The 25,373-nt window shown below is 49.4% G+C and overlaps 1 protein-coding gene across 1 annotated transcript; it reads right to left on the bottom strand.

Moving 5' to 3' along the window:
* Positions 1–1,927: 1,927 nt before the first annotated feature.
* LOC146260595 (prostaglandin F2 receptor negative regulator-like) lies at positions 1,928–24,301 on the bottom strand. The gene is made up of 11 exons (XM_084668406.1): positions 24,007–24,301; positions 21,587–21,955; positions 20,312–20,719; positions 18,676–19,041; positions 13,336–13,655; positions 12,568–12,688; positions 11,606–11,825; positions 11,107–11,291; positions 9,759–9,866; positions 5,400–5,705; positions 1,928–4,304 (listed from the first exon to the last, which is right to left on the bottom strand). The coding sequence occupies exons 1-11, from the start codon at positions 24,050–24,052 to the stop codon at positions 4,141–4,143; spliced, it is 2,613 nt and encodes an 870-aa protein (XP_084524532.1). The 5' UTR covers positions 24,053–24,301; the 3' UTR covers positions 1,928–4,140.
* Positions 24,302–25,373: the final 1,072 nt, after the last annotated feature.

Raw genomic sequence — 25,373 nt, 5'->3', positions numbered from 1 at the left:
TTGTTCTGGAACACACCAGCTCTATCTCAAACTGAGACCAAACAACTAAATGTTATGAACCTCTTTTTAAATTTGAGTCCTGATATACAAGTTATTAAAAGATGCACACAAAAAAAACTGTACCCCAAAACATACTTTAAAGACAGATAAATAAACTAATAATGTACACACAAGATCTGTGGAAGCTGTAAGGCTGTGCGGCTGCCCAGAGCAGGGGGGGCAGCAGGCCTGGGTGGGGTTAATCTGATTAGGCCTGGAGCTGTGTGGCTCCTGAGTGTCTCTGAGGGGAACAGTTGGGGGTTGGAGGCTGACCTATATCACCCTGCGGACAGAACAACCACAACGATGACCAGGAGAACACAGCATGTTATCGGTGTCAGATGATTAATACATTCCTTTTTATGTGGGTAGTCTCTCTCGCTCTCTCTCTCCCCTGCCCTGCCTCAGTCCTGCCCTGCCTCAGTCCTCCCTGCCTCCAGCTGCAGTTATGCACGCTCCTCCTTTATTAAAGACTCTTAACTCCTCTGCTGGATTCATTGTCACCGGGCAACAATGTCATAACAGGGCTGAAGTTAAACTTAGTTACAGAACTTCAAATGTGTGGTCAGAATGAGTCAGACTTAAGATCATGACCTGTCTGTCCTGTCTAGTAGCCCAGTTCAGTGTCTTGCCCCAGGCAAGACATGAGCATCCATACAGCATTCATAATAGGTTATGACAACTGTATGAATGAATGTGCATTAAACATTGACTTCGGAAGCGCAGCATGGCAGAGGGTAAGAAAACCCTTAGATGGATTAATCTAATCAGAGAAGATGAACCAGTGTGTGTGTGTGTGTGTGTTCATCTGGTAAACTAGATACTATGGTAGGACTGGGTCATACTAGATACTATGGTAGTATGAGTGTTGGCTCATACTAGATGGAAGTGCAGCCAGGCAGATAGCTGTCCAGGCTGTGCCTGAAGGGCCCCCCTGCCGAGGACTCAGCCCTACAAGGACAAGTCACACTGCTTGGTTGGAATGCTGCCATACAGGGACTTTAGTGTTCTGGATGTTACAAATGGGACTGTGACTGAGGCTGTCGCTGTGTGTGTGTGTATGCGAGACATCTTCAGGACTCAGGTCAGATATCTTCTAACCCAAACCGTAAACTCCCCCCTCCCTCTCACCGCCACTCACAAAGTCTGTTGACAACGTTGCCATGACGAGAAAGTGTTGACGAGTCATCGCTGCATTCCATCTCCAGAGTTCCACGCTGCCCTCCTACCCTCAGTAGAACTTCCCCCACCCCCTCACCCTCAGGGTGTCAGAGAGACAGTCCCTGCCATGAGAACCACTCTCTGCTCCTAAGCTCTCCTCCAGAGCCGTGTGAAACGCTGTCCTCAGCTCAGCTTCATCACAGCTAGCAGTTTAGCATTTTATAATAACCTTCCATAACCATTATTAACTTAGTGACTCTCGCAACCCCAGCAGACACTGTTTATGAGCAGGTTGATCTTGCAGCTCTGGATGTGCAGGAATGATGTGTGGTTGGAGGACACACACAGAGACACACACAGATTTGGATGAAAAACCACAGCACCAAAAACTGGAACGGTGCCAGTGATGGAGAGAAAAGGAAGAATGAGAGAGACGGAGACAAGGAGGAAGAGAGGACAGGGGACGAGAGAGAGGGCAAGAGAGAGGGCAAGAGAGAGGGCAAGAGAGAGGGCAAGAGAGAGTGTGTGTGTATGAGAGAGAGAGAGAGATGGAGAAAAAGTGAAAACAAACCTCACTGGAGGTTGGGGGCTTGACAGATTCTGTTCTAAACATAAAACTAATCTGCATTTCTAATTGAGAAAAGAGAAGGAGCAGGGCTGATTCCCTGAAGAACACGAGAGACGGAGAGAATATGGAACGATTCAACAAGCTCATATCAGCCCAACGCACAGTTATAAAACATTTATTCTGGCAGAAATATTTGAAGTTGTTCAGAAGGCTGGAAGCATCATATAAAAACCTGATTGATCGTTACCCAGGGAAACATTGGCACAACTATACAATATTCAAATCAGATAAAATTCATAGAAGCTTTTATAGTCATTTACAACAAAAAAGAAGACTTAGAAATCTATTTAAAAACATCTATCACAAAATAATGTCAAACTAAAAATAAACTACAAAGGACTTTCATGACCACTTGAAGTGTTTTATTGTGGGTTGTGTGTGTAGTGTGTGTGTGTGTTTGCGTGTCGTGTGTATTAGGAGTAGTCTCAACACCAGGAAGCGTCAGTCTCTAGTTTGGCACTACCACTCTGCTCCTGCTGGGGGCAGTGGAGGGATGGAGTGGACTAAACCCTGTCAGATTCCAAACCCGAAACCCGGCCTGGTTCCCTTCCCAGACAGCTGGTACTCCACTGAAGGGCTGCAGCACAAGTGGGAATGCTGTTAGACTGTCTCTCCTTGTGTGTGTCAGTGTGTGCTGAATGTAAATTCAAGTCGTTACACTGCAATGCATGGGGGTAGGTAGGGTTATGTTCAAGCTGTGTGTGTTTGAGCCATGCTCGTGTCTATGTGTATGTGTGTATGTGTGTATGTGCATTCAAGTTAGGGCGTGTGCAGAATGAGGACTGTTGAACACGTTTGTTTGTCGATGGAGCGACAGGACAGGATATCAGCTATAAAGGCCTCTAAAGCCTGGTGGAGGATTAACAGGGAAGGGCAGCTCTTTGTCCCCAGGCTGAGAACTGCCAGCAGAGCCCAAGGGACTGGGACAAACACCCCCAGTCTCTGTCAGAGTCCCAGGACTGAGCTGGCTGAAGATACACACCTTGTAGCCCAGAGGAAGAGCTGAGAGAGAAAGAGAGAGAGAGAGAGAGAGAGAGAGAGAGAGAGGGAGAGAGAGGTAGAGAGACTGCTTAATCATGCTGGAACTGTGATCTACTAATATGGGAAGTGATTTGAACCCTTAAAGCTGCAGTACAACAACATCTCTGAGGAAACAACAGTGCCTTCATTAGACCGTGCAACTGGGACAATGCACATAACTTTATAGTGGTTTAAACTGACCCATATTCAATTCAGCCTCTTCGGCTTACGGATCAGTAATTACTCTCTGCTCGTCTACCAGAAGGACAGGGGGGGGGGGGGGGGGCAGCAGCAGTGTTAGAACCCAGCCCAGGGTGCTTCTGAGGGGGTAGGAGAGGAAGGCCTCGGGGTGTAGCACCATCAGCAGCAGAGCTGCTCCCAGCTGCAGAGCAGGCAGAGACACACACAGCACCAAGACTTCCTCTGCTCATCCTGTTTCATTGCTACCTAGCAGCCCAGCCTACGACGTATACACACTCTTCTATACATCGTCCATCTCTATCCGCTGCTTGATGACTTGTTCTTGTAACTTGGTTGAGTCACAAGAGCCGACCACATTCTCTGTCACTTCCATCCAGTTTCATTCTCCCTTTTGACCACATGTCATCTGAGCCTGGGGTGTAAACAGGCTCCTCTGCGTTGTTCACAATTGGGGTAGCACCAGGGGCACTATAGAGGGGGAAGGAGGTTCAAGTCTACAGTCTCACAGTGTATGATGTCACGGTGCACCAGGTCATTTGGATCCCAGTCGCACAGTTATGACATCATCACCTTGACAAGGGGGAGGTGGGGGACAGGAAATACATCTGTCTATTCCAGCGTGGGGAGTGTTCGCCACACACACACACACACACACACACACACACACACACACACACACACACACACACACACACACACACACACACACACACACACACACACACACACACACACACACACACACACACACACACACACACACACACACACACGTCTCTGTTTAAAGCTTAAAAAAAGTCATTTCAAAAACTAGTGTTCAGGAGAGAAGGTAGAGTCCTCTCGAGGGAGATGTAGTCCAGGAGTTTTGTAGTGCAAGTCACACGTCACACCAGCCAATGGCAATCCTCACGACTGAATGCTTCCTCTTCCATCGGCCAATCAGAAAGCTCCAAGCGCTGCAATTGGTCGGTCGGCGCGGCGGTGGTAACGTGCCTGGCCATGCACGCTCGTCGCCCCCTCGTTCACTGGACTAGCAAAGCGTGATGGTCCCAGAGAGAGTGTGTGTGCGTGTGTGTGTGACGGGCTGTGTGTCAGTCCATCTCCAGGTCCATGAGCTTGGTGCGTGAGCGCGGGGTGTGTGTGGTGTTCCGGCAGCAGCAGTGGGCGCACACCAGGCCCAGCAGGAGGGAGAACACGCCCACCGCCAGGGACGCCCCCGCACCGTACAGCAGGGGCAGCTTCAGGGAGTCCCACACTGAGGAGAGAGAGAGAGAAGAGTCACACACACTCTGAAACACAGTCTGAAACACACACACACTGAAACACACACACACTGAAACACACACACACTGAAACACGCACACACTGAAACACGCACACACTGAAACACACACACACTGAAACACGCACACACTGAAACTCACCACTGTGAGTTATACTCTCGGGTAGGATGGCCTGCTCTGACCACCCGTAGGCTCTGTCATTGGTATGCCTTTATATATAAGGCCATTCTTGGTCTGCTCCCATACTATTTGTGTGTCCTTATAAAGCAGAAGAGTGACGGGAAATACTCTCTGCGTTTGCAAGACTGCGTCATACTATCTGTACCATATGCCCGTACGGAAATTAGAAAGAGGGCATTTCTGTAATCCTCACCCTCGGCATGGAATATGTTGCAAAATGTCTTGAAACTAAAGGAATTAATCTTGCTTAATGCTTTTAAATTAAAAATGAAAGAGTGAGAGACAGATTCCTTAAAATGTAAATGTTTTTAATGTACCAGGGTACGACCCTAACGCCTATATTTTGTTTCCTTTTGTATTTTTGTAACTATATTTGTATGTATGTATGCTGCTGGCTATCTTGGCCAGGTCTCCCTTGAAAAAGAGATTCTTAATCTCGATGGGTCTTCTCCTGGTTAAATAAAGGTTATAATAATAATAAAACACACACACACACACACACACACACACACACACACACACACTCACACACAGAAACACACAGAAACACACACTGAAACACACACACACACACACACACACTGAAACACACACACAGAAACACACACACACACACACTGAAACACACTGAAACACACACACACACACACACACAGAAACACACACTGAAACACACACACACACACAGAAACACACAAACACACACTGAAACACACACACACACACAAACACACACTGAAACACACACACACACACACAGAAACACACAAACACACACACACACATTGAAACACACACACACACACACACACACACACTGAAACACACACACACACACACTGAAACACACAAACACACACTGAAACACACACACACACACTACTCACTAGCGAAGCGTACGGTGAGGAACACTCTGGTGGAGCTGATCTGAGCGGCCTGGGTCCAGGCCCCGGTGGAAGCAGACAGGTGCCAGGGCGTGGCCAGGCAGTGGTACTCCCCCGAGTCGCTGTCCTGGGTGGCGTGAACGCTCAGGGTGTAGGTGTGGGGCCCGCTGCGCTCCAGAGACACGTCGCTGCTGGAGTTGCGCTGGCCCTTCCTCACCACGCCGAAGCGGTCGACGCTGGCGAGGAGCGTGCTCGTCTGAGCGCCGCGCATGCGCGTCAGGAACCAGCTCACCTCATACGACACGTCGTCTGTGGGGTGAGGAGGAGGAGGGGGAATGGGAGGATACGTTAAAAGGTTTGACTACATTTCCCATGATGCATTGTGTCATGTATTCGTTCGTACAGCCTCACATTTAACCTGCGTTTTTCCTACGGAGACAAGAAGTGTTGAGGACGAGTGTGAGGTTGTGTGAGGTGGATCTGGAGACATCGCTGTGTGTGTGTGTGCGTGTGCGTGTGTGCGTCGCTGTCTGGCTGGGAGACAGCACAGCAGGTTCCTGTTCTGAGGGGAACCTCTAGCTGGTCATTACTGTGTCAGAGAGAGGAGCTATTAGAGCTGGTCCTCCCACTCACTCACACACACACACACACACACACACACACACACACACACACACACACACACACACACACACACACACACACACACACACACACACACACACACACACACACACACACACACACACACACACACACACACACACACACACACACACACACACACACACACACACACACACACGCTTGCTTGCTCACACAAACAGAACTGGAATAATACCCTTGCTAGAACAAGAGGGGGGAGAGAGGGAGGAAAGGATGAATCAAAAAGAGAGCAGAGGTACAAGAACATGAAAGTTAAAAGAAGAATAGTCAAGGAAACAACAGAAGGCAAGGATAGCGAGCGACGACAGCGAGATGAAATGACTCGGATGTCGTGATTCACAAGGGAAGAAGACTCATTTTGTGTGAAGCTCGTTAATGCTTTACCACAAGCCCCCCTCTGCAGACACCAGTCAACCAGAACAAACGCAGATCCAGACCTTAAAAGGGCTCGCTGGTCCTGGCCAGGCTGGAGCCGCTACCCTGCACTAGCTGAGGTTTCTTCAGAAACAACAACCTTGTGTGGGTGTGGATTGGAAGACTAAGCAACGCAGCCAACCGTTAGTGATGCTGATATAAGACACTCAACTGCTAACAGTGAGCGATGCTACGTATGTGTATATTTGTGCTGAATGGTGTTCAAGTTCAATGAGAAAGAGGCAGTTCAATGAGAAAGAGGAAGGATCTCATATTTAACTGCCCCTTCCTATTTAACTTGAACACCATTCAGCACAAATGACAACTAAACTACACTGGCTGCACAGTCACATGACCCCAGTCACATAACCCCAGTCACATGTGGCTGAAGCCAGCAGGGCAGCAGAGAGGAAATCAACACAAACCAGAGAACAACACACTCCTGCAAGCACATACAAGTTCACTGACTAGGACAGACAGGACAGACACCAGGACAGACACCAGGACAGACACCGGGACAGACACCGGGACAGACACCGGGACAGACACCGGGACAGACACCAGGACAGACACCAGGACAGACACCAGGACAGACACCGGGACAGACACCGGGACAGACAGGACAGACACCAGGACAGACACCAGGACAGACAGGACAGACACCGGGACAGACACCAGGACAGACACCAGGACAGACACCAGGACAGACACCAGGACAGACAGGACAGACACTGGGACAGACACCAGGAAAGACAGGACAGACACCGGGACAGACACCAGGACAGACACCAGGACAGACACCGGGACAGACACCAGGACAGACAGGACAGACACCAGGACAGACAGGACAGACACCGGGACAGACAGGACAGACACCGGGACAGACACCAGGACAGACACCAGGACAGACAGGACAGACACCAGGACAGACAGGACAGACACCAGGACAGACACGGGGACAGACACCAGGACAGACAGGACAGACACCAGGACAGACAGGACAGACACCGGGACAGACAGGACAGACACCGGGACAGACACCAGGACAGACAGGACAGACACCAGGACAGACAGGACAGACACCAGGACAGACAGGACAGACACCGGGACAGACAGGACAGACACCGGGACAGACACCAGGACAGACACCAGGACAGACAGGACAGACACCAGGACAGACAGGACAGACACCAGGACAGACACCAGGACAGACACCGGGACAGACAGGACAGACACGGGGACAGACACCAGGACAGACACCGGGACAGACACCAGGACAGACAGGACAGACACCAGGACAGACAGGACAGACACCGGGACAGACAGGACAGACACGGGGACAGACACCAGGACAGACACTAGCGGTTCGATTCTTTGCCCACATATAAGGCCAACACCACACGATGAATGAACCGTCTGCATCCACGCTACTAGATCAGCAGCTAATCATTATGTTGATTTCAAAGCCTGCTCTATAATCTGTACATCTATGGCCGAACTGTCCACCCAACGGGGGTGAAAGACCTGGGAGTCATTCTCATTCTCCTCCTCCACCCCCTGCCTCCCTCCCTCCGCCTAATGAACCACAGGAAAGCATCATGAATTACAGGCTGCTAAAGCCAAGCAGGGGCAGCTGGGTAACGGGATTGTGCGGGTCAGGTGGGGATGTCTGCTAGTTCTAGAACTCTGCAGATACAACGGACAGTTCTAGAACTCTGCAGATACAACGGAAAGTTCTACAACTCTGCAGATACAACCGACAGTTTCAGAAGTCTGCAGATACAACGGACAGTTCTAGAACTCTGTAAACCAAAATGTAAGACGAAAGAGCCCATGACAGGCTATTATCTTCAATACGATTCTGGCTGGCGGAAACTTGAACTGTTTTTTGCTTGTTAGCAGTTTCAAGTTTCAAGGATAAGGGTGGTACACTGGGTACTCAAAACAAACATATTTTGTCCGAAAACAAGAATAAGTTTGTGTACTCTGACTGCAGTTTCGACTGACGTCCACACACATTTCCTGTGAAAACGACGAGCTTCCTGTCCTCACATTCCACACTGGAGCGTCTCCAGGGAGTCTGCACGCTTGCACAGGTACACGGAACAACAAGGCCAACATCACACACAATAATGGCATTGTGTGTCTCAAACACGCAACATGTACACACACAGACGAGTCTTCATGTTTGAGGGTCGAGGCCAGGAGAGTGGAGATATACAAGATGAAAAGGGATCTGGTCCAGAAAATCACTGTAGGTGAACACGAGTGATAACTGTTATCACATGTTCCTCCCCCCCTCCAAGCTCCATTCCAGAGTTATGACTCTGTCCTGCCCAGGCTTGTCCCTAGGTAAGAATGCTGAAGACGCATCACACTGCATTACTCAACACACAGCTCAATCTCTCTCTCATCTCTACACAGCTCTATAGTCTCTCTCTCTCTCTCATCTCTACACAGCTCTATAGTCTCTCTCTCTCTCTCTCTCTCTCATCTCTACACAGCTCTATAGTCTCTCTCTCTCTCTCTCTCTCTCATCTCTACACAGCTCTATAGTCTCTCTCTCTCTCTCATCTCTACACAGCTCTATAGTCTCTCTCTCTTTCTCTCTCATCTCTACACAGCTCTATAGTCTCTCTCTCTCTCTCTCTCTCTCTCTCTCTCTCTCTCTCTCTCTCATCTCTACACAGCTCTATAGTCTCTCTCTCTCATCTCTACACAGCTCTATAGTGTCTCTCTCTCAGGGAGGGAGGGAGTGTGACAAGAGGCTTGTCTCAGGGAGTCTGGCTCAGTATCAACACTGTTAAACACCCGGGAGCTTCTGAAACTCACTACAGACGACTAACAAGCCATGTGATGACATAAAGCATGATGTGATACCTATTCATTTAGACAGGAATTCATTTTAATGGCAGTTTGTGACGTGTTTATGGTGGAATTTTCTTTTTGAGATCAAATGAATAAAATTGAGTGAGTGAGCGAGTGAGAGTGAGCGCGAGTAAAGGAGTATGTGAGCGTTTGCGTGTGTATAGTTTAGTTGTGTGTGTGTGAGAGTGTGTGGGTGTAGTTCAATGTGTGTGTGTGTGAGTGTGTAGTTCAATGTGTGTGTGTGTGAGTGTAGTTCAATGTGTGTGTGTGTGAGTGTGTGTGTGTGTGTAGTTCAATGAGTGAGTGGGTGTGTGTGTGATTCAATGTGTGTGAGTGTGTGAGTGTGTAGTTCAATGTGTGTGAGTGTGTGTGTGTGTGTGTAGTTCAATGTGTGTGTGTGTGTGAGGTTCCTACCAGTCCTGCGGGAGGATCCTGACACTCCGAGGTTACACTCCATCTTGGCTGTCTCCCAGGGAAACACCTTGGTGGTGTCAGACTTGATATCCACGGAGAACGAGGGGCCTGGAAGACACACACACACACACACATAACTACAAGCCCAGCACATTTAATGTACTGTGTTTATTAGAGGTCTTAGAGTTGTGTGTGTGTGTGTGTGTATGCGTGCCCTTCACGATCAGTGCAGTCTCTTCTTGGCGTTTGTTCAACATACAAACACAGTTGAACCCTCACACAGGGAAAAGAGAATCAGTGATACGGATCCTTGCAGCTTGTAACTGATTTGTCCAGTAAAGATTTGCCATGGGGCGCTGCTTTGAAGCCTCTACCCCACAGAGGCACACAGAGAAGAGGGAGGGGGGGGGGAGAGAGAGAGAGAGAGAGAGAGAGAGAGAGAGAGAGAGAGAGAGAGAGAGAGAGAGAGAGAGAGAGAGAGAGAGAGAGAGAGAGAGAGAGAGAGAGAGAGAGAGAGAGAGAGAGAGAGAGAGAGAGAGAGAGAGAGAGAGAGAGAGAGAGAGAGAGAGAGAGAGAGAGAGAGAGAGAGAGAGAGAGAGAGAGAGAGAGAGAGAGAGAGAGAGAGAGAGGAGAGAGAGAGAGAGGAGAGAGAGAGAGAGGAGGTAAAGAGGAGAGAGAATGAGCAAAAGAACCGTCCGTACTTCCCAGGAGACAGAAGATTGAGAAGCTAACCCTCCCTGTTCCTACCCTTCTACCAGTAACATCAAACACGGCAAAGTAGGTCGACCAAGCCTGTGTGTGCGAGCTTTTAAGCATGTGTTAAATATAGATATCCAAGACTTACAACTCAAGAATCACAAGTATAAACATAAGTATATATGCTAGTGAATGATGTGTCTTCACTGCAAAGCTGCCAAGTCAGGGGGGGATACCAAAAGTTGTTCTGTACCACATTGCCTACGTTAAACAAAAAAACACTTATTGTGTGTCCATAATCAGCACAAGGCCTTCATTCAGTATTAAGAATATCAAAATGGTTTCGATATGGTTACAGTGAAATGTTGGGGGCAAGTGCAGAAGGTACACGAAGACAAGAAAGAAGCAATTCAACTTTCTTTTTTCTTTTTTTTTGAGGATGCGGCCGTTAACATACACACACATACACACACACATACATCATATTACTAACACTGGCGTTCTCCATTTCCGTCTGATGATGTTAACATCTAATGTCCATAATAAATATCAACATATGATATACTAATTTATTAAAGAATATAAGATGAACATAATAGTCAAGAGTGATAGAACAGTGCGTGACCCCTGTGTGACCCCTAACCACACCCACCAGTCTCGTCGAAGGTGACCTGGATCTTGTTGGACTCTGCGCTGACAGCTCGGGTCCAGGCCTGGCCACGCTGCCGGGTCCAGGCTGTGACATCACACCAGTAGAAGCCCCGGTCAGACAGCTGCACCCCGGCCAGGCGGAAGCTGAACTCTGCCGGGCCGGTCTTCACCAGCACCAGGCTGTCTCTGAAGACAGGGAGAGGACTGTCATCATCACCACCTCCACCACCACCACCACCATCACCAACACCACCATCATCACCACCACCATCATCACCACCTCCATCATTACCACCACCATCATCACCACCATCATCATTACCACCACCATCATCACCACCACCACCATCATCACCACCACCATCATCACCTCCACCACCACCACCACCTCCATCCCCACCACGATCACCATCCCCTCCATCATTGTCATCAACGTTATCACCCCCACCATCATCACACACTGTGTGCATGCACACTATGCATGCGTGTCTCCAGGGTACCTGCGGCTGGGGTCGGTGATCCCCCCGTAGTGCAGCACAGCGTCTGGGCTGAGGGACACCACGGTCCTGGGGGTTCCCTCCAGGTTCTCCTGGGTCTGGACCAGCACGGAGAACCCTGGCTCCTGCAGATGCTCCACCACCACGCTGCAGCTCATCTGGAACGCAGCTCCCCCTGCTGATGCCTCACGCCTAGTCTGAGCCACAACGCTCAGCCCCGGGCCTGCAGCGGACCACACCACACCACGCTCAGCAAGCTGGTCGCTACATCAATCAGCTAGTCTATACATCAACCCAGTCCAATTCCTGACTTGCTTTACCAATTCATGAATTAATAGTCTCATCATGACTTAATACTCTCATCATAACAGAGATGTTTAGAGAAGGAAGTCTGTGTGTGTGTGTATGTGTGTGTATGTGTTGGTGTGTATGTATGTGTGTGTGTGTGTGTGTATGTATGTGTGTGTGTGTGTGTGTGTGTGTGTATGTGTGTGTGTGTGTGTATGTGTGTATGCTTGTGGGTGAGAACAAGTCCTTCTTCTGTGTGACTTCTTGAAGGATGTCAATAAAAACCAAGCTGTGGAAACAATGACTCATGTCTTCCTGTGCTACCATCTCTGCCATGTGAACGGTTGAGTTTGTGTGTCTGTGTGATTGTTTAAGTTCATGGTCATAGGACTGGTTCATGGTATCTATTGTTAGAATATAAACATCCCTAGAAACATGTTTGTGAAGACAGACAGACAGGCAGACAGGCAGACAGGCAGGCAGACAGACAGACAGACAGGCAGACAGAGAGGCAGGCAGATAGACAGACAGACAGACAGGCAGACAGAGAGGCAGACAGACAGGCAAACAGACAGGCAGACAGAGAGGCAGACAGACAGGCAGACAGACACAGACAGGCAGACAGACAGAGAGGCAGACAGGCAGACAGACAGGCAGGCAGACAGGCAGGCACTAACGTTTGGACTCCCAGCGTAAGGTGAGCGGGAGAGTCTTGAGCTCAGCTGCTCGCTCCACCCCCCCCTGCCGGGCGGGGGTCCAGGCGCTCACAGAGCAGGTGTACACACCCATGTCTCCATCCTGGGGAGCAGAGGCCAGAGAACGTGAGAGACAGAGACAGACAGAGACAGAGACAGACAGAGACAGAGACAGAGAGAGAGAGAGAGAGAGAGAGAGAGAGAGAGAGAGAGACAGACAGACAGACAGACAGACAGACAGACAGACAGACAGACAGAGACAGACAGATAGAGACAGACGGAGAGAGACAGAGAGACAGAGACAGACGGAGAGAAACGGAGAGAGACAGAGACAGACAGAGAGAGACGGAGAGAGACAGAGAGAGACACAGAGAGACACAGAGAGACAGAGAGAGACAGAGAGAGACAGAGAGAGACAGAGACAGACAGAGAGACAGACAGAGACAGAGAGAGACAGAGAGAGACAGAGAGAGACAGAGAGAGACAGACAGAGACAGAGAGAGACAGAGAGACAGACAGAGAGAGACAGAGAGAGACAGACAAAGAGAGACAGAGAGAGACAGAGAGAGACACAGGATGTGAGTCAGGAAAAGAGACGTAGGTACGTTGCTGGGAAAGTCCTGAGGATGATTCACAGCGTGAGGCACACTGCAGCATATCACACCTTCAGCCTCACTTCTCAAACGCACGCACGCACACACACACACCACCTTCACCCTCTTACGACACACCACAGCCACACACCCTTACTTGCGTTTGTAGAAAGCGCAGCATGAATGTGTCAGGTTTGACCCTGGTCAGAGAGATCACACCAGACTCCACCCTGCCTCGGTACAGCTCTCCTGTCTGGAGGTTACCCTGGGCATCCAGGGAGCCAATCAGCTGCGTTGTCTGAGCGGTTACCGGGCGGTCTCCGGGAGGACCAGGAAGTGTACTGTACTCCCAGGCCACGCCCAGTCTTCCCACTGCAGGAAGGTGGGTGATGTTGGTCACGTGACACGCCAGCTCTGTGGGGTCACCGGCAGCCTGGGGGGTCAGCACGAGGTTGGAGGTCACCGAGAAATTAGGCTCTGCAGGAGAGAGTTGATGATGTCAGAGAGGAAGAGAAGGGATGACGTCATCCAGAAACTGATCCCAGTGGAATACGGGATGATCACCAAACCAGGTGCAAGCCATGATGGACCTTCAATTAATAACCATCATAAATAAGTATGCAGAGCTTAAATCATTAAAATACAATACATACAAAAACCTTGAAGGGAAGGTTAGAATACATTGTATAAAGGTTATGGACTGCAATATAAGAAGCTGTAGAATGAGGGCAGTGATGTATTTTCTGCGTAGAGGCATTTGAAGCCAAGACTAGCTGGTGTAGGGCATGAGACTTCCCCTCCTCACACGCACGTCTGAGTGTGACAGTGTTAAATGGTGTGGAGGTGGGGAGGTGTGGAGGGGTGTGTGGATGTTGGGAGGAGGGGAGGTGGGGAGGGGTGGAGGGGTGTGTGGAGGAGGGGAGGTGGGGAGGGGTGTGTGGAGGGTGTCAGCCCTGCCAGGTCCAGCAGGCCAGCCCCTCCCACAAACCGGCTCTTTCTGCTTCATTTGACAGAAGATTTACACACACACACACACACACACCTCAGCCTTTTATTAGGGCCATCTGTATGTATGTGTGTGTGTGTGTATATATGTGTGTGTGTGTTGAGTTTGCATAATGTTATCTGCACGTCACAGGGCTTGAATCATGCACTGTCACCATCTGCTACACAACCCCCCCCTCATCTTTGCCTGCACACACACACACACACACACACACACACACACACACACACACACACACACACACACACACACACACACACACACACACACACACACACACACACACACACACACACACACACACACACACACACACGTTGTTTGTGCAAATCCTTCCCACTTCTTTCATGATGAGAGGAACCCTGCCAATTACCCATGTGCCCATATCCTTCTCTCACAACCCCCTGCTTTCCTCTCGCTCTCTCTGTCTCTCTTATTCTGACGCACACATGCACACGCACCGCACACACATACGCACACACACACACACAGTTGGTTCAAAAATAGAACAAAGGCGCACAATCCCGCGCAGTGTGAAGACTCCAGCCTTCTTCAGCTGAGGCACACAAATGCTTCAAAATAAATCTTGCAAGAGATTTAAAGAAACCCTGCTGTAGAGGATCTGGATGTGAGGGTGATAGAGGAGGTCGAAGGTCATTTGTCTCTCTCACCCAGGAAGCAGGGTGGGGTGGCGTTAGGATCATACTGAACTGATCTAGGATCAACTTCTTCTGCACCCAACTCCGCCAACATGCACTGCTACAGTCCAGCCTTGTAGAACAACCTCTGATCTGAGGTCAGCTCAGCTGTGCCTGTAAATGCAGACCGTTCCTTGACTCCGACCACCAAAACACTGCTAGAGCCATGTACTTCCCATCCTCGATTTTCTGTAGTACTCTGTATACTCTCGCTATTTGTGCGTCGCTTTGGATGAAAGTGTCTGCTAGCTGACTAGCGTGTCGCTGAGCCAGAGCGGAGCAGGTTATGAGGATAAGATCTAGTGGAACCTCAGAAGAGGAAATGCTCCTCACGCCAAGCAGAGGCGTTGTCCAGAGTTCAGCACACAGCCTGGACTCGTCCTGAGAGACAGGGACAAACGTGGGGCTAAGGTTGGATTCATCAACTACTCTGCTATTGTTAGAGACAGAAAATCTTCTCTAGAACTGTGACAGGTCTCGGGGGGTCAGTAACTCTGATATAACCGGTTTCAGTTTCACCTCAGTTGGAGCCTCGTGCATAAGACTTGTTTGGAGATGACTCATGGATAAGACTCGGTGCAGGGAAGGGTTTCAACAGTCAACACTGCCTAGGCACTGTCGGGGTGTTGAAAACAGGTGTCAATACTACAAATAAGCACCACGACTGCAGCTTATTGTTAGTGTTTATCTGTACTTACATAAATGAGTACGCCTGCATGAGATGGCACTGATAAGAACTAAAAGCAGGTGGGTGGATGGTTTGCTGTGTGAAACAACTAAGACAGTATACTTAACAAAAGCTTCTTCTGAGACAAAAAGAGAGACACATGGATAATGACCATCCTTGCTGGGATGAAGAAAATGTGTTCCTGCAGGGTGGACTCTGACCAGGAACCAGTCAACAAGCCCTGCGTTTCCTGAACAACTTACAAAGGTGCGACACAAGGTCTGGAATTTAACGTTGAGTAACGCTGTGCTCTGGTTCCATGTGGTTTGGCGTGCTGCCACAGAGATAACGTCTCTTTATAACAGACGGAAACTACCCTGCTTATACCTGCACTAAACATGACTTTCTCTAACCCCACCCCACTCACACTCTCTCCCTTACATTCCCTCCCTCTCTCTCCCTTACATTCCCTCCCTCTCTCTCCCTTACATTCCCTCCCTCTCTCTCTCTCACATTCACTCTCTCTCACATTCAATCTTTCCTCTCTACCTCACAATCCCTCCCTGTCTCTCAAGTAACGGTTGATCTTGATAGTATTTCCCTGTTTGGCTTCTCATTCGCATACCATTTGCCAGCAACTAAACAGGGGCCTAACTATACTCAAGTTAACTATGTCTGAATACTGTTAAAGTTTAACAAACGTGTAACCACCTGCTTCACAGACCAAGGCTTTGCTGACAGCCCTCAGCTTGGGTCTCTGGTTTCAGATGTGTGGGTTTGTGTTGGTGTGTGTGTTGTGTGAATGACTAAAGTGAGCAGGATGACCAGGAAACTTATAACATTCCTTCACTTGGTCTCCACCTTGATATCCTCACCTAAAGGTTCTCCTCTCATGCCCTTCTCACTTCCTAAATGTTGAACTTTGGCTGTGAGTGTGTGTGGGACAGCGTGAAAGAAAAACAGAGCAACAGTAGAAAGACAGAGTGTATTAAAAAGTATTAAGGCCTTGCAGTTTACAAACATCCATGTTGGAACATTACACAGATACACTTAATTTCAAAACAACACCTTAATGGCCTTGGGTTAACCTCATCCGTAAACCACAACACAGGAGCCAGGCTGGCGCTAACACAGGAGCCAGGCTAGCGCTAACACAGGAACCAGGCTAGCGCTACACAAGAGCCAGGCTAGCGCTAAAACAGGAACCAGGCTGGCGCTAACACAGGAGCCAGGCTAGCGCTAACACAGGAGCCAGGCTAGCGCTAACACAGGAGCCAGGCTAGCGCTAACACAGGAGCAGGCTAGCGCTAACACAGGAGTCAGGCTAGCGCTAACACAGGAGTCAGGCTAGCGCTAACACAGGAGCAGGCTGGCGCTAACACAGGAGCCTGGCTAGCGCTAACACAGGAGCCTGGCTAGCGCTAACACAGGAGCCAGGCTAGCGCTAACACAGGAGCCAGGCTAGCGCTAACACAGGAGCCGGGCTAGCGCTAACACAGGAGCCAGGCTAGCGCTAACACAGGAGTCAGGCTAGCGCTAACACAGGAGCAGGCTAGCGCTAACATAGGAGTCAGGCTAGCGCTAACACAGGAGTCAGGCTAGCGCTAACACAGGAGTCAGGCTAGCGCTAACACAGGAGTCAGGCTAGCGCTAACACAGGAGTCAGGCTGGCATTTCCAGCTAAATGCGGTTTGCATCCCCAGGGCTCCGGGTGGTGAGTCCTGACTCTCCCAGCTCCGTAGGCCCACGCTGACATACTGTCTGTGTGTGTATGTGTGTGTAAACATCCAGCAGAAATGTTGGAGGGTAACCCAAGACTGACCCCCCCACCCCCACCCCTCTAAGGAAGGCTCAGCCACCAAGAGACGAGAGACAGATTCATGAGAAGTTTATGTCCGCTACAGAACCGCCGCTACAGGAGTCCATCTGATCCACTAAGCTGTCTTTTATATATGATGTTATACTCTACGGAAACTTTGACTATCATTTTCAGTTTTACGTCGGTTTAAAACAACCTGTTCACGTCAGGTGAGTTATAGTGGACACCGCTCTGTGTGGACCACCCACTGGCCTGGTGATGGTTAGAGGGTGCCATCTGTGTGTGTGTGTGTGTGCGCAAGACACTGCAGCTCTTAAAACCAGCAATAGGTCAGTTCACACATGCACACACAGTGTTATGAAACCAAACACACAGGTTAGCGCTGCAGTGAGCAGGCTTGACTAATCAATCCTCTTCACAGAGGTAGGCCAGTATGTGAGCAGACCACACTAGCAGCTTAGCTGGAGGGAGGGTTACATGGTTACAGTCACAAGCTCCAAGTACTGGCAGTCTAAAGCAAAAGAAAGCGTTTGTGTTCATCAGCTTCACTCAAAATATCATGTTCATCTAATATTCGAGTTGAAATCGCAAAAAAAAAATGTGGGTCAAGAAGTCGTAATTTTGTTTGGGTCACAATTATTGGCATCACCAGAAACGTTAAAAAGTCTGTAATTTTCGAGGCTCCCAACAGTGTGTGAAAGTGCGCAAGTGATCCTCTTTGGGTAAAGAGTGTCTGTAATGGCCTGGTATAATGGAGTGTTTCAGTTAGTTAGAAAGCAAGGGACTTCAGAGATCATTCGAGGCGGAGGACGTTATTCACATGATGAGACAGGAGAACACTCAGACGGTCAAAGGAACTACAATACCCTGATTAGCATGGTTACATACTGTATCAAACTACCAACATACTAAAAGGGGTCAACCCTTTACACAGAGGTTACATTAACTAAGGTGCTTCACTGTGGTTTAGCGGTACAAGTTATGACACAAGTGGGGGAGATAGGGCTTTCAGGAGTGAGTGGATGTTAACATTGATCTTGTTTTGGTTACACAACCTTCAACTGCCCCTTTACAACATCCCCTCACACACACACCTCACCTCACCCCTCCCCTAACACCCCCCCCCCCCCTTTCTTACACTTCAGTACTATTCTATACTGCTGTCGTTGCTCCCAGTTCCACTGAACTGAAACATGGTTTAAACATGTTCTTAGGTAACCACAAGGTTCCTTCCAGTACGGATACGTATTTTCATGTAACCTTAATGTAGTGTTGCTGACGGCGCTCCCTTCATCCCAGACACTCACCTATCCGGGCCACCTGGACCTTGACCGGGTTGGATGTCTTCTCTGCAGCTTGGTACCAAGACCCAGCCTCTCCGCTCCGGCTCCACGCCCTCACCCTGCAGGAGTACAGCCCTGCGTCCGAGCCTGCCACCTCCCTCACCACCAGGGTGAACTCCCCCGGCCCGCTTCGCTGCAGCCCCACCAGGGTGGAGCCGTTGGTCAGCACGGCATCCCGGGACAGGCTGGCCACGCCGCGCCCGTCCACCAGCCACGACACCTCCAGCGCCAGCTGGCTCAGGGGGTCGGAGGTCACCATGCAGGACAGGGTCAGAGTGTCGTCCACGTTGAGGGTGGTGTCGGAGAGAGCGGACACCACCAGGGACTTGGCTGGAAGAGGGAAGAGAGGGAGAGACATGGCAGCCGTTCAAGGAGAGTCGATGTTATTGTGAAAGTGTTCATCCCATGTCTCCCTGAGGCTGTGTGCCGTTCTGGGGCTGAACAGGGGAGCTGAGCACTACATCCCACATCAGACATTGATTTGGGTTGAGATGAAGTGTCAATAGAAGACGGATTTCTAGCAAATTTGAGATCCCCAAAAGACGAAAGAAAGAGAAAGTGTGTGAGAGAGAGAGCAAGCGAGAGCGAACAGAGAGAGAGAGAACCGAGATGCGTTATGGGATGACAGGATGAGGAACCACCCAGAATGAAGGGGAATTAACAATCGAATAAAAACTTGAAGAAAATGTTTTGTCACATCAAAAGACTCAGAAGCCAGCAGTGTGTAGACCCAAAGAAAGAGTGATCTGATTAATTAATGAATCAATATCAAACATCTAGCAATTAGAAAGTAAAAATACAATTGTAGAATGTCAAAGTTACAATGTAAAAAAAGTGTAAATATATAATATGATTCTATAGAACAGTAGAATAGCTACAGATTGGATTTCTCATGATTGGACAGCATGTGTGTGTGTGTGACTATTAATCCCTGCATATTTGCAAAAGAAAACCATGGCAAATCTCCCCGTTTGACGTCTCCAATCCTCTTTGCTTGAGTCTCTCAGTCAATAAGGGCTCCTCTTGGCTACACTGCACTTAGATACGGACACTTCTAGAGGCCCAAGTTATAACTCTCTGTCTCTTCTTCTCTCTCTCTCACTCTCCCTTGCACCCTCTTTCATTCCTTCTCTCTGGATATGGTAACCAAGAGTGTCCCCAGCAACAGCATAACAACTACACTTAAAACCTGTGAGTGTGTATGAGTGTGACAGAAAGTGTGTGTGTGTGAGAGAGAGTGTGTGTGTGTGCTCCTGGTGCTTGTGTGAGGGTCTTCCTGAGCAGGAGAGACAGAGCTGACATACAGCTAGAGGTCAAGATCCTCTCCAGTAAGCACACAGACAGTGTTGTCAGGGTAGAATCATTTGAACGACAAAGAAACTACTCCAGCTAGCACCCATTCAACCCCCCCCCTCTCACCAGTGGGCGTGACGCTGACAGCCCCCCCCCTCTCACCAGTGGGCGTGACGCTGACAGCCCCCCCCCCCCTCACCAGTGGGCGTGACGCTGACAGCCCCCCCCCTCTCACCAGTGGGCGTGACGCTGACAGCCCCCCCCCTCTCACCAGTGGGCGTGACGCTGACAGCCCCCCCCCTCTCACCAGTGGGCGTGACGCTGACAGCCCCCATCTCTCCGCTCTTCTCCCGGATGTTCTTCCACGTCCCCTGCTCCGTGGTCCACTGCCTCCCCACACACTTGTACAGCCCTGCATCTGACGCAGTCGCCCCGAAAACCACCAATCCAAACACGCCCTCTCCGCGGGGAACCAATCGAATTCCTCCGTCCGAGTTGCGCTGAGCGTATCCAGCCCCGGTGGTGACTCCTCCCCCTGGGCCGAAGGTCAGAATCTCCTCCAATGGGCCGGTTCCTCTCTGTAGCAACCAGGTGACGGACAGGTAGGTGGGGAGAGTGAGCTGGCGAGTGACATTGCAGGACAGGAGGAAGGACCCGCCCTCGGGGACTATGGGCGTGGCCGACCTCGGGGAAACCTGGAGGGTGTCAGGGATCACTGCAGAGAGAGAGAGGGACCTGGTTAACACATACTACACACACACACACACACACACACACACCCTACACGCACACATTATATCCATGACACACGTACACACACACACACATATACACTATCACACACACGAACAGAAAGCTGTGTTGAGCCTGAGGGGAGTTGATGTTGGCTGCTATGAGTGCTGGTTCTCCTCCACTCTGAATGTCAGAACCAGCGGACGCCTGAAGCCACACAGACAAACTCATGTTACGTCTTCTGTTCTATCCAGCCCTCCCTTCCTCTGGTTTCATAAACACACAAAAACATGCATCATCCTCCTTCTTCAATCCCAGGGTCCTTCTCTCTCTCTTCCTCCTTCCTCTAAGCTGTGTGTTCACATGCACACGTATTCAGTCAGCGGACGTGTTGATCCAAAGCGACTTACAAGGACTGCATACCGACAGACCAGCACATGATCAGTAACCAGGAGGGTGCAGGTCCAACCATATTCCAGTGGAAACAACAAACCGTCTCTGACACCCTGTCCATTTCTGTGGAAGCTGTTAATCTTATTATCTTTAAATATCTCTCTCTCTCCCCATGTTACCAACCTGTGTTATTTACTGGGATAAACTGTTATAAAGCACCCAGGGAAGCATGACTGTGTCATAAAGATGAACGGCAGTCAAGCCCCTCAGCTTGTCATCATGTCAACATGAGAGCAGACTCCTGCTGTCCTGTTACCTCAGTCTGAACAGCCTGCACACAAAACACTCTGTAACCAGCGCTGTTTGTTGACACACCCTGACAGGAAGTCAGAAGAGATGAGTCAGGACACACCTGTATACAGGACACGCCCCAGAGACACGCCCCCTCTCCCCCTACCTGTGAGCTGGACCTCTGCCTCGTAGACGCCGCTCATGACGGAGTCTGTGCTCGGGGTTTTGCAGACGTAGGTGCCGCTGTCCGACGACCTCACTTCCTTTATCCTCAGCTCCACCGCGTTGTCCTGCAGCCTCACCACGGAGACGTCGCCGCTGGCGATGCGGTCCCTCAGCGACGCGTCCGAGTACTCGGGGTCAAAGGTGGAGATGACCTGCACAGCCCTCGCATCACCCTTCTTCACGTCCCAATCAAAGTCCTGCTCTCGGGGGCCCTCGTACTCGATGACGTCACAGCGGATGGATGTGGGCTGGCCCGCCACGCGGATCAGGGGGGTGCTGGACACGGACACCAGCCGGGCCTCACACACGCCTGCAGGGGTACAGGACACATTCTTAACCTGGGGGACCAGGAGACACACAGACCGCCTGAGAAGCACTTTCGATCTGAACCAGATCTCATTACAGGCATTCTACTGTATATGTCCCTTCCAAACACTGCCCATGCCTGCAGCGAGGGAGAGAGCATGTGTTTGTGCGTGTGAGAGCGCCAGACACATTGTGTGTGGGTCTTCCAGTGGAGACCAACCTCTTCTGCAAACGCAAAAACGTAGTCTCAGTCATCTTCATTGATGGGTCCTTGAGTCTTTCACTTACACAGACATGACTGACCAGCTTCTGCTTTCTGACATGGCAGTGGAGAGAGAGAACACACTACAGAGAGAGAGAACACGCTAGAACAGACTCTGGAGAGTCTGTTCACGCCCCTAAAATGGAACCTGTTTAGACAAGCAGAGGAACAGACAGAGCAGCAAGCTCTCTCTCTCTCTCTCTCTCTCTCTCTCTCTCTCTCTCTCTCTCTCTCTCTCTCTCTCTCTCTCTCTCTCTCTCTCTCTCTCTCTCTCTCTCTCTCTCTCTCTCTCTCTCTCTCTCTCTCTCTCTCTCTCTCTCTCTCTCTCTCTCTCTCTCTCTCTCTCTCTCTCTCTCTCTCTCTCTCTCTCTCTCTCTCTCTCTCTCTCTCTCTCTCTCTCTCTCTCTCTCTCTCTCTCTCTCTCTCTCTCTCTCTCTCTCTCTCTCTCTCTCTCTCTCTCTCTCTCTCTCTCTCTCTCTCTCTCTCTCTCTCTCGGCTTGCTTGAACAAGAACAGGGAAAGGCAGAACACCAACATGCTGAAGCTAACAATCAGCACACACACCTAATCACCCGTCCTGCACATCGGTTGGCAGGAGGAGTCTGATGAGAGGCAGTCTAACCCTAACCCTCTCCAGCCCCTCACTAAGCCTCATCAGCAACCTCTCCCCTGCCACAGCCAGCCTCCTCAACCCGCTAGGAGGCTGTTTACTGGCGCTCCAGGCCTCTCACAGCCCTCAACCCTCTAGGAGGCTGTTTACTGGAGCTCTCCTTGATTTTTGCTTTTCACAAAATCTGAACCTATCCAGGGCTAACCCTACTGATAATTGAACATGGTTCAGCGCTGACCTGCAGACTGCAGGATCCCTACCCCTCACCCAGACTAGAGACATGCTGTTAACAGCGTTCATTTGATCATCCAACATTGCAATCATTTAGGTAGCCCCCCCCTCCCTCCCCCGGAAGCGTTTAATGACGCACAGAGAAAGAGTTATAAACATACATACATACTCTTTCTCCTACGCTTTGATCTGTGTGCTGTAGTCGTAAAGTGACAACAGGACGCTACATTAGAACAACGCTGGATGATTACATCCGAATGCTTCATGAAACCATGAAGGTCGGGAGCCCATTATTTCAATTCCCCCTACTGATCAATGGGATGGATATAGCCTACGTATCTGACAATGAAATTGTTAGGACCAGAAACCGAAATTAACTGGACTGATGTCACATCTGTTAATCTTAACCTTTCAGAAGAATTTTCGTTTAACTTAATGGGTGTTCGCCCTCTTGGCAAGCAATTATCGCTCGTGGTCATTCATTAACGACCAAAGATTGACCGTGATTAATCTAGGGTGAAGGACTGGGATTGTGATCGGACCCATCACAGATCAAACAAGCCCGGGGGGGAGAGGAGTGGAGGGGGAGAGAAAGTACGAAACTGTCATACACAAATCCAAACGGACATATTCCCACACCCATGACACCTCACCTGTAGGCTACTGAAAGAAACTCTTAACGAGGAAGTCAGACATCTGGGACGTCCGTTTCCACAAGTTCATTTTTGTAACCAAATGTTTGTCGATATTCAGGAGTCCCTTCAATGTATGAGCGGTGAAATTATTTAGTCAGCCTTTTGGTAATGTAGCTAAACGACTGTTCCAAATCAAAAATCGGACTCCGCAAAATAGCCATAGCCTACTTTCATGTCAATGTAAACTGTTGGGAAAAGACGTTGCAAAAATGATCTGTAAAATAATTACGAGTATTTATATGTTGCTGTCTCACTTACCAATCGATACAAAGATAAGCAGAACGATGAAAGACGAACGTTCCATGTCGGCAGGTCGTGTAGCTGCCTGGCTAATCCTTTGTCACTGGAATCTGACGCGGGGTAAAGAAAGTCCGCTTGGATCTGTGCAAAAGCTGATCCACCGGCTACTCCTCGGAGTTGGGAAAACGTGTAGCTACAATTGTCAGCGGCGTAAGATGAATGGTCAGATGTCCTCTAAGTGAACGTACTACGAGTTCAGTGGGAGCGATCCCGAGTGTTCGCATGATTCATCCTGAATATCGTTTGTTAACGTTTTGTCTTTAAGGAATGGAGAGTGGGAGGAGTGCCTGAAATGTAGGGAACTCCGTCCGGAAGTTTTGGGGGTGATGGAGGAGGGGTATTGCGGCTGTGGGGCCTTCCAGTGGTCATCTAAAGGCTGGGAACGAGTTAATGAAAAAAGTGACTTGTAATTTGTGGTACCGATGACCATAACATTGTTCGTACCGTGCCTACCAGTTCATGCAACTGAGCAAATGTGACACAACCAAGTAATGTAGATATCTGCAGGTGTGCTGGCGATCACATCAAGACTCTCCTGTGGCCAGCAAGTGCTGCCTCAAGCACAGGACCCTCCACACTGTATTCGTTATGGTTTTGAGATAGTGTAATGTAGTATACTGTGAGATACTTAGTGTAATTTAGTATACTGTGAGCTACTTAATGTAATGTAGTGTACTGTGAGATACGTAGTGTAATTTAGTATACTGTGAGCCACTTAATGTAATGTAGTGTACTGTGAGATACTTAGTGTAATTTAGTATACTGTGAGCTACTTAATGTAATGTAGTGTACTGTGAGATACTTAGTGTAATTTAGTATACTGTGAGCTACTTAATGTAATGTAGTGTACTGTGAGATACTTAGTGTAATTTAGTATACTGTGAGCTACTTAATGTAATGTAGTATACTGTGAGATACTTAATGTAATGTAGTGTACTGTGAGATACTTAGTGTAATTTAGTATACTGTGAGCTACTTAATGTAATGTAGTATACTGTGAGATACTTAGTGTAATGTAGTGTACTGGAGGTGCGTTTCCAACATTTGGACAGTCATGCTGAGGGTGGAAGCGCCTGGGACCAATGTTCAGCTGGATCCAGTAACCAGTGGACTAGTAGCTCATATACAGTATACTCACATAAACACAGCCCTGTTAGCAGGGTGGGGGTGGTTAAGGAATGGGAGGAAATGTTAGTGGCTATGGCTTCTACCAGGGTTAAAGGTTATGGTTGAAATGTAACTTTTGTTACTTAATCCAGGGAGCTGCATTCAGAAATCCTATTTTTATCTTGTGTGTGTATGTGTGTGTGTGTGTGTGTGTGTAT

This window comes from Hypomesus nipponensis, chromosome 12 (assembly GCF_054491055.1).
Source record: "Hypomesus nipponensis isolate SF chromosome 12, ASM5449105v1, whole genome shotgun sequence".
In the NCBI taxonomy this organism is placed as follows: domain Eukaryota; kingdom Metazoa; phylum Chordata; class Actinopteri; order Osmeriformes; family Osmeridae; genus Hypomesus; species Hypomesus nipponensis.
This window is presented reverse-complemented; position numbering and strand designations above follow the sequence as displayed.